The 10,535-nt window shown below is 30.2% G+C and overlaps 1 protein-coding gene across 2 annotated transcripts in view; it reads left to right on the top strand.

Annotated features, from left to right (window-relative positions):
• Window positions 1-10,535, top strand: part of LOC107675129 (protein TANC1-like) — a 200,668-nt gene that overhangs the window by 103,630 nt on the left and 86,503 nt on the right. The window contains exon 4 of one of the 2 annotated variants that reach the window (XM_016469354.1): window positions 2,928-3,020. The exons of the other annotated variant lie outside the window; for it this stretch is intronic. Coding sequence (XP_016324840.1) covers window positions 2,928-3,020 — 93 coding nt within the window. The remainder of the gene's footprint in view (window positions 1-2,927; window positions 3,021-10,535) is intronic. 2 annotated transcript variants of the gene reach the window in all.

Here is a 10,535-nt window from a genome sequence, read left to right as displayed (position 1 = left end):
ATTTATTCTCTCTCCCCTGAAGCCAAAACTTGTACAAGAATTTTGTGGAAGAAAATACATGAGTATTTTCTTCCACACGAGTACATGAATGACGAATGAGCAGTGTCATTTTCAATTCAGCAGCAAAAGTAATATATGAATTTTCACACTGCTACTGACACCAACTTAAAAAGGGTTGTTTTGTTTGCTTGCGTATCATATGAATTACCAACAGAAATGGACTTCTGTGTCATATGTGGTTTCAACATTTGTTTGCATTTCACTGCAGGCGTCCATAGATGGCAGTGTACATCACTATGAGAGCTATTAGAACATTAACTATCACTCTGTGTGTGTGTGTGTGTGTGTGTATGTGTGTGTGTCAGTAGAGATGCATTAAAGGCTACACAAGAAGCACAGCTTCCACTAACATTTCCATTAATATTATGTTCAAATATGAAGTGATATTGATAGTAAAAATCTGTCTTTAAAATTTTAGTGTGTAAGGATAGTGTGTAAAAGTAACATAATTTGCTTTAATGCAGCCCCAAAACATATTTGGACACTTAAGTCACACTTGGGATTTATGTTTGTATGTATGCATGCATGCATATATGCATGTATTTATTTTTTATTAATTTGGTTTTATGTATGTATGTAGGCATATGTGCTTGTATTTAATTTTATTAATTTATTTTAATGTATTTATTTTAATCAATCAGTTTATTTGTTTATTTTGACCAATATTTATTTATTCAAGTTTTTTTCAATTCAAGTTTATTTGTATAGTGTTTTTCACGATACAAATCGTTGCAAAGCAACTTTACTGAAAGTTTCTATAATATTTAGTGGTAGCTTATCAGTGGTGACTGTCAGTTAATGTACATATGGCAGAAATGTACAGAAAAATCAATTAAAGACGTAATCAAACAGACGATGAACATTTATTTATTTATAGTGGATGTATGTAAAAGTGTACAAATACTTTTTTTGGTCTGCTGATTGTCCATAATTTACTATCATTGATATAATATTATAGTTTTTGTTTAAATTTTGAATTTTTTGTTTTAATTTTAGTTAATTTTAGTAATTTTGTTGTGTGTTTTTATTATATTATTATAATAGAATTATATTTAATTTAAATGTAACAAAAAAATGAAAAATGTTTCTTTGGCAACTTGCTTAATTAAAATGTGTTTTATTTTATTTTATTTCTGTTAATGTTTGTTTTATTTCAAGTGATTATTGTTTTTATGGTTTGTTTTAATTTTATTTAACAGTAATAACCCTGCTAAGAAGCAGAAGGCTTCAGCAAACTTTTAATCTCCATTCCATTTAGGATTAAATTACCATTTAGGAGAAACTGTTGAGTAAATAAAAAATTATTATAAAATATATATTTTTTATTATTGGATCTTGAAAAGTGAGTGTTGCATATCAGAATTGAGAATTTGTGTTGTCATCTGAAAAGAAAGATGAAGCAAGTAATTGCATTAAGATAAAAGATTCTCATTGCATCATAATGTTCACAATAAGAAAATAAATAGGGTCAGTTATGATTTTATATTAACTTTAACAGCTTCACTTGAACCATCCCTTCATCTAGCTGTGAGTTATGTCTGTCTTTACACACGTGGCTGTTTCATTTGTCATCTGTGAGCGCTGTGTTTGCTTCCTGGAGGTCAAAGTCATGCAGGTGCAGAGCGGAGATCTGATGGATGTCTCCGCTATGAGGGCTCCCGTGGCCGGCGGCTGCTCTTTACTCCATTACTTTATTTGGTCAGATCTCACACGGGCCGCCGGGGTCTTTGATCTCACCAGGGGTTTCCATGATAAACAGAGGAACGTACTTAAACCTAAAAGCTTTATGGGGGTCGAGCAGGATTTGAAGGGCGCTTTCTTTTATATGCTCAACCAAGAGGAATTTCAGGATGGCACGACATTTTGTGTGTCAGATGCCTTTCATCTCAAACCTGAGGCTGTTTTTTTACACATTGTTTTGGACCAAATTGCTGCATATTTGTGTAATTGACGTTAGTGTTGCCGTGACTACTAGCGGCAGCTGGTAAGCAATGTAACTAACAAATTAAATGAAAATTGACCCAACTCACTTTCTCAATATGTGTTTCTGGTCGTATTGTGCTTGATTTATCTGTGCATGTTGTCCCCAAAATATGCTTTTTAAAATATGTTGACTTCTCTCATACACTACTGTTAAAAAGGTCGGCTTTATAATCATTTTTTAAATTTAATTTAATTATTATTTTTTTATTTGTAATTATTTATTTTGAACTTTCTATTCATCAAAAACTCCTGAAAGAAAATGTATCACGGTTTCCACAAAAGTAGCACAACTGTTTTCAACATTGATAATAATCAGAAATGTTTCTTGAGCAGCAAATCAGCATATTAGAATGATTTCTGAAGATCATGTGACACTGAAGACTGGAGTAATGATGCTGAAAATACAGCTTTGATCACAGAAATAAATTACATTTTACAATATATTCACATAGAAAACAGTTATTTTAAATTGTAATAATATTCCACAATTTTTACTGTATTTTTGATCAAATAAATGTATTTATTAATTGATCAAATCAAGTCTGAGCATACATTTATTATTCTGCTTCACATTATGTAAGTAAAATTGTTTGGGAATGCTGTTTCATGTCCTTAAATAGAGTCTGAGGCTCTTGTAGAGGAACCACAGTATTTTTTATAATGTGTGCATGCACGATTAGATGGAGAGCCAGTTTTGGCGAGAGAAACGCACACGTTATCACACAGAGATCTCACACCCGTCTCCTAAGAATTGCACTGGTTTCCTGCTGTAGTTTACATTCCCAGAGCTGCAGCGAGTTCACCCGCTCTTTACCCTCACATAAGACTCCTTTCTGATTGAGATCCGATTGATTATATACTGTACATCTCTTTTCGTTCTGAAGGACCTGTTAGAAAGCCCAAGTATGTGGAGAGTCCTCGCGTTCCTGGAGATGCGATCATGTCGTCGCTGAGGAAGCTTCCTGACGGTGCGACTGGTGAGTGACCACACATGCTGTTATTCAGTTCAGAGATGTGTGTGTTTCGGTTTGTTTTTGTTGGTTAGAATAGAAGATTGTTGATGACGTCAGGGTTCGTACAGTCACTGATGACCAGGAAATAGTCACGAAAATTCATAAAAGAATTCATTGTAATTGGTTGAATAAATATTCATATTTCTAGTTAAGCTCAGATCTAAAATGTTCCATTGCTTCCATTATCTATTCTAAATATTATCATAATATGATGTCATTTTTAATTATAAAATAATCTAAATATTATATATTTTTTTATTTTTGAGTACTGGGTAAAATGCAGTTTTTCTTTAAATTTGCTATCATTAAATTATTCATTTATGAACATTATTATTATTAAAAAAAAAACTAAATATTATCATAATATTATGTAATTTTTAATTATAAAATAATCTAAATATTATATATATTTTTATTTTTGAGTACTGGGTAAAATGCAGTTTTTCTTTAAATTTGCTATCATTAAATTATTCATTTATGAACATTATTATTATTAAAAAAAAAACTAAATATTATCATAATATTATGTAATTTTTAATTATAAAATAATCTAAATATTATATATATTTTTATTTTTGAGTACTGGGTAAAATGCAGTTTTTCTTTAAATTTGCTATCATTAAATTATTCATTTATGAACATTATTATTATTAAAAAAAAAACTAAATATTATCATAATATTATGTAATTTTTAATTATAAAATAATCTAAATATTATATATATTTTTATTTTTGAGTACTGGGTAAAATGCAGTTTTTCTTTAAATTTGCTATCATTAAATTATTCATTTATGAACATTATTATTAATAAAAAAACTCTAAATATTATTATAATATTTTTAATTGAGGTTTGAGTGAATCTTGGGTAAAATAAATTTTTTTGCATTACATTAGCTATCATTAAATTAAATTATTCATTTATATGAACATAATATTGGCCACCATGATCTTTAAATATTATTGTTTCCATTTATTATTTTGTTTCACTCAGAAATGCCACATTTCATAAGTAATATTGGTACAATCCATTCTTAATATTATTCAAATCTATTATTATTATGTAATATATTATTATTATGTAATATTAATAATAATAAAATACATTTTTAGTTAAAGCTTTGAATGAGTATTGGAAAAAAAATTACTCTTCAGTTATATTTAGCATGTTTTGCATTACATTTGGTATCGTTAAATTGTATTATTCATATATCAGCATAATATTGGCCACCCTGATGTCTAATCCTTATGCTATAAATACACAACTCTGGAACAGTCATAATTCGTTGGTCAAAAATGAGGGAATCTTTTATTTATTTACTTAAGATGTTTTCTATGGAAATTTCATGTTTTGTCTGTGTTTTTATGTGAAATTATGTATGTAAGCAAAGCAGCATGTGTGTCGTCAAATTTGCTTCATGCATTTTGAATTGAGATAATTGCATATGTGTGTGTGTGTGTGCTGTATAAACACAGTGTACAGAAACTGTGTGTGTATGTGTGCTCGTGTGTTGTCAGTAGCGTGTAGTGCAGATTCTGTGCTGGGCAGGGACAGAGTTGGCAGTGTTGTCTGTGTGTATCTTTAGCTGCATATCACTGGACACTGGATTGTGTTGGTCACAGGAGTGCGTGAGACATCAGAGCTTTCCAAACAGCTGTGTGCAGCAGGGAGGCGCCAGTCGAATGCCAGCTGTCTGTGGCACAGCACTGTATCGCTCTGCTCACATGACGTCATGCAGGCCGCTCAGAGACCAGTGACTAGGCAGTGACAGCTGATGCTCATGTACTGTAAAGTAGTGTATAAAATGGGATTTCTTTTGATGTGGTGCTAGACATTCACATTGATGTCTCACAACTAGTGATGCACTGAAAAATTTTGAACGAAACGGCAAAAAAAAAAATAATTACGTTTCGGCTGAAATGGTTTTGGAGGGCTGAAATCATTGACTAAAACAGTGATGTTTAATTAGCACTTCTCTGATTTATAATTTTTTTAATCAAGCTATTAATAAAAGCATAATAATTATTTAATCATTTAATAATTATTAAAATAAATAAATAATATTATATAATTTTATTGAATTTTGAATAACTATTGGGTACATTTTAGCAATGTTTTTGCATTACATTTGCTATAATTACATTTAATTATTAATATATGAATATATTACTAATCTATTATTATTATTATTATAAAAATCGAAATATGATTATATATTATAATTATATTATAATAATATTACTCTATATTATTATATATATATTTTTAATCAAAGTTTGAAGGAATATTGGATAAAATTACTATATTTAAATTTACCTTTTTTTTTGCATCACATTTGCATCATTAAAATAAATTATTCATATATGAACATAATATTGGCCACCCTGATCTCTAAATATATATATTTTTTAGAAATATTCTTTCTAAAGATGTGAAATTTATAGTATTTGTATACAATTTGTTTGATTGCTAACAATGAAATAAATGTGATTAATTAATTGATTATTAACTAAACGTTATTTTCAGTTTCGATGTTCGGCTAAATGGAGGCTTTAAATTGTAAAACATTAATTTCGGTGCATCACTAAGCACAAAATTGTGTTTAATTTAGCAAGTGCCATCCAGTTATCATCTCGGGAAAAAAAGTGATTATTTTGCCTTTTGGAGTCAAATTTTGAGTAAAAACAAGGGAATTTAGCTTAATATCACTTCCTGTGCACACTGGAGATCAAGCTCAATTTGCATACCACATATTTTTCCCTTGGGAAATATTTGATGTGCCATTCTGAGCATGCTGTTTGTGTTGGTTAGTAATTGTAAGTGAGATGCTTTAGATTAGTGTGAATAGTTAAGGGAGTTGAAGTAGGACCAGTATAATCTGGCCTGGTTTTCTAGCTGGTTTATTTACTGCATACCTGTCAAATCTCAATGACACAGCCCAGTTAGCTCAGCTTTTCCTCCGCACACATATATAAGGGTCAACACTGTTTACATGGGGGTCTGTCACGTGTTATTTTAACCCTGAGAGAGTTTATATATATAGCAGCATCTCCATACATTCCCACAGGCTCCAGTTAAACATCATACTCATGAGATGAACTCAAGGTTTTCTGTCAGCCATGACTTTCAAGGTTAGGTGCATGTCAATTAAAGAAGCATGGTGGAAGATAATTGGTATTCATCATAATTATGATTTCATTTGCAGAAAGCTCTGCTCATTTAGCCAGTTTTGAAGCATTAGGCTTGTGTGACTCAGCGGTATTTCTCATCATTGTCGGTGTGAGCATGAAAAAAACTGGCTGCACTACTGATGTCTCTTTATTCTGTTGCACTAAAAATCACCACACATTGTGAACAAGAGGGATGTTTATTTTTAGTTGAACAAAATCATTTACTATATATTTTATAGCTTAGCATTTTAAATTGTAATCATATTTTTATTATTTACTTTTTTATTCAGTAAAATTTGTTAATTGCAGTTTTGGTTTTTCATGGATATATTTTTTTATGTGTCAATATATCTATAAATATACTGCATCTATATATCTGTGTACCTATGTTTTAGTGTAAGTTTTTGTAATTATAGTTAAAGAATGAGTTCATTAACATTTTATAAATGTATATATATATATATATATATATATATATATATTATAGTTTCATATGTTTTAGTTTATAATGTTGAAGAATCAGTTCATTAACATATTTTTACAACATTTTATAAATGTATATATATATATATATATATATATATATATATTATAGTTTCATATGTTTTAGTTTATAATGTTGAAGAATCAGTTCATTAACATATTTTTACATATTATTTTTATATTTTTATCTAAATATTTTTTATTGTTAGTAATTTAATAATTATATTTAATCATTATTAGTGCTGTCAAATGATTAATCGCGATTAATCACATCCAAAATAAAAGTTTTATATAATATATGTGTGTGTACTGTGTATAAATATTATGTATATATATATATATATAAATACACACACATGCATGTATATATTTAAGAAAAATGTTACGTTTATATATTCGATATATTTATATATGATATAATTTATATGAATATAAATATCAATATATACACATAAATACATTAAACACATAAATTTTTTTTACAAAATTTTATATATTATTTTTATTTTAAGTTATAATTCATCAGTTCATGAGCAATTTTGTATATATTTTGTATAAAGATTCACTTCATCAGTATTTGTCATGTATATGTATATTTCACATTTTAGTTATAATAAGTATTGATACGAATCACTTTATGATTTTGTATAAATATATTTCAGTTTCATATTTTAGTTTTAGTAATTATTGGTATAGAATCAGTTATTGAATCTTTTTATATATATTTTAGTTTTAGTTTGTATTGTTTAAAAAAACAGTTGAGGAGTCAGCATTGACAGTTCGACATGGAAACTAAGCAAAACCTTCTGAATTTAAATCCTTATTTACACTTTAATTGCATTTACACAGATGTTTAAATGTAATAAAATAGTGTACAATAGAATCCCAATGAAGAAACAATTCATAAGCTCAGTGTATCGCCACTTTGACTCCATATCGCCATCTGCAGGAGAGGAGTGTTTTAACACATGCACTAGGTTTTTATATTATTAGTGCTTTATTTAGGTTTAGTTTTTCGCTTTAGTTGTTTTCAAAAGTTGTCTTAGTTTTATAACTCCTGAACTCATAGTTATGATTTTCTCCCACCGCAGAGAGCTGCGGGACGCAAAACAGCTCTCGGCATTCCCAACCTTCCTGGGAATGTGGCAGCTCTGTCTGTAAATACCTGTTCTCACGCCTCATCTCCCAAACATTCAGTAAAACTGTAGTTGAAGGAAGAAAGCAAACAGTGCCATGTGGAATTAGTCAGCGTGCTTCAGTAATAGCGTTAATAATGCATAATTAGCCCCAGTGTGTGTGTACTTCATAATGATGCTTAATTACTCTGTCCTGCTGCCAGACTTTCAGCTTCTTGACTGAAAGTGTTAGGCATTTCTTTATTAACACGCACTTGTTTCCTCGTCACCTGAAGTCAGAGCGCTCTAAAACAGTTGAGCAGAAGCGGAGTCTGAAAACTGCTGCCAAGAGCAAATCACGTGTCAGTAAAGCAGTGAAGAAAAGTGCATTTTCTTCAAACTGTTGCTCTAATATATTAGTAGCCGTATTAGTTATTGTTTGATATTATAGATTTTGTGTTTTTGTTTGTTTATTAGAATCAGTCTAGATTGGTTGTACGGTGTACGATATTAGATATTAATTATTCATTATTTCATTTATTTATTCATTCTTTCATTTATTTATTTTTAGCATTTTTACTTCGACATTTACCTTTGTGTCACATATTTAAAAATATAATGATTAATAATTAAATTGAATGTCATAATTAAACATAATAAAACAAAACATATTAGATGTTTAATAGAAAAACACTGTTAAACGTGATCTTTAGCAAATCCCAAATTAATATACATATTTATTTATTTTTAGTATTTTTACTTAGATTTACATAGTTAACCTGAACTTTTCATCACACAATTAAAACAAAAATAATTTAATATTAATTTAAAAGTGTTAGAAAACACTGTTAAATGTGATGTTTAGTGAATCTCAAAATGAACCATTCATTCATTCATTCATTTTTAGCATTATTTTGTTACAGAGTTTGACATTTACCTTTGCATCACGCATTTAAAACCATCATAATTTAATATAAATAATTTAATGTTAACTAATATTAATTTAATATTAATAAAGTATTCAATGTTTATTAGAGAATTACTGTTAAATGTGATCTTTAGCAAATCTCAAAATGAATATTTATCTATTTTTAATATTTTTACTTAAATGCTATATTCAGAGTTAATATTCAGGGCCTTTGAAGCCTCTTTTTGAGTATTCTTGCTGAAGCTGTGCAGGTTGTGAACTTGCTCCTGAGCAGCGCTGTAAAGTGGAAAGGTCTGCATTCATCATGTTCATTGCAGCTCTCGCAGTGTGTGTGTGTGTGAGTGTGTTCAGCTCTTAATGAGAGCAGCTTTCACACACACATTCTGTGTAGTCGGTCTCTGTAAACACTCCAGCAGATCTCACACACACTCGTGCTTCCTCCGTATCATGATGTTGGGCTTTAATGGCCTGTAAATCTCTCTTGAGGGTGAGGATGTTGTTTTGGTTTTTGCCCTTCGGTCGTGACATTATTTAAACCGCAGAGTTATATCAGAAAGTTCGTTTATTTATATCCAGTGGCTAACTGGAGATTTCTGCGGATGGAGAATATTTACCACACATACAGTGGGTATAGAAAAGAATCTCCCCCCTTTAAAATAATCACATTTTGTTGCTTTGCAGCCTGAAATGAAGACAGACACAGTTTTTTGTTTTGTTTTATCCAGCTGTATTTACTCACTAGTGCAGCTTATAACATCCAAGTGAAAGATAAACACCAAAATGAAAGAAAAAAAAAAATAAAGAAAAAATGTTCCAAACAGAATCACTGAGTTGGAAAAAGGATCACCCCCCTCCTAAAAATGACTCTACATTCCCAGAAAAAAAGGTGCAAACATTAGCTCTATTTTTGGCTTTTCAACATTTTAATGCTGGGGTGGATGACACATGATGCACTTTCAGAAAAAAAAGGTACAAAAGCTTTCACTGGGGCGGTACATCCTCAGACGGTATGAAGTCCATATTGGTACCTTAAAGCTACATATTAATACTAGTGTACATATTAGTATCTAAAAGGTACAAAAGTGTACCTTTTGAAAAGGTACCACCCCAGTTTTTGTATCTTTTTTTCTGAGAGTGTAGGACAATTCGCACACACCGGACGCCTCTCGTTCAGTTCAGAGCAAGCAGAAAGAGAAAGCGTGAACTATATATAACTCTATATGAAATTTTGTTCAGCCTAGGATGAAGTCATTATGTACATTAACAACGATTTGGGACAAATATAATGTAATTTAATGAAAAACTATATGAATGGGCAGGATTTTTCTCAGCTGAATCAACATAGATCAGTTTGCTTTCTCACGTCACTGGCTTTAAATCTGCAGCTTCACTGACTAACAAATGCATTCATGTGATTCTGTCTATCATTCTACCTGTCTGTCTGTCTGTCTGTCTTTGTCGATCAGTTTGAAGTTCAGTGTTTAAAAAAACAGAGCAAACAGAATATTAAGTATACAGACTTCATTAAAGCCACGGAAAGACAAATGTTGTCTGGTGAAGTCATTATGTACATTAACAACGATTTGGGACAAATATAATGTAATTTAATGAAAAACTATATGAATGGGCAGGATTTTTCTCAGCTGAATCAACATAGATCAGTTTGCTTTCTCACGTCACTGGCTTTAAATCTGCAGCTTCACTGACTAACAAATGCATTCATGTGATTCTGTCTATCATTCTACCTGTCTGTCTGTCTGTCTGTCTGTCTGTCTATCTATCTAT

This window comes from Sinocyclocheilus anshuiensis, unplaced genomic scaffold (assembly GCF_001515605.1).
Source record: "Sinocyclocheilus anshuiensis isolate Anshui unplaced genomic scaffold, SAMN03320099.WGS_v1.1 scaffold1005, whole genome shotgun sequence".
Lineage (NCBI taxonomy): Eukaryota > Metazoa > Chordata > Actinopteri > Cypriniformes > Cyprinidae > Sinocyclocheilus > Sinocyclocheilus anshuiensis.
This window is presented reverse-complemented; position numbering and strand designations above follow the sequence as displayed.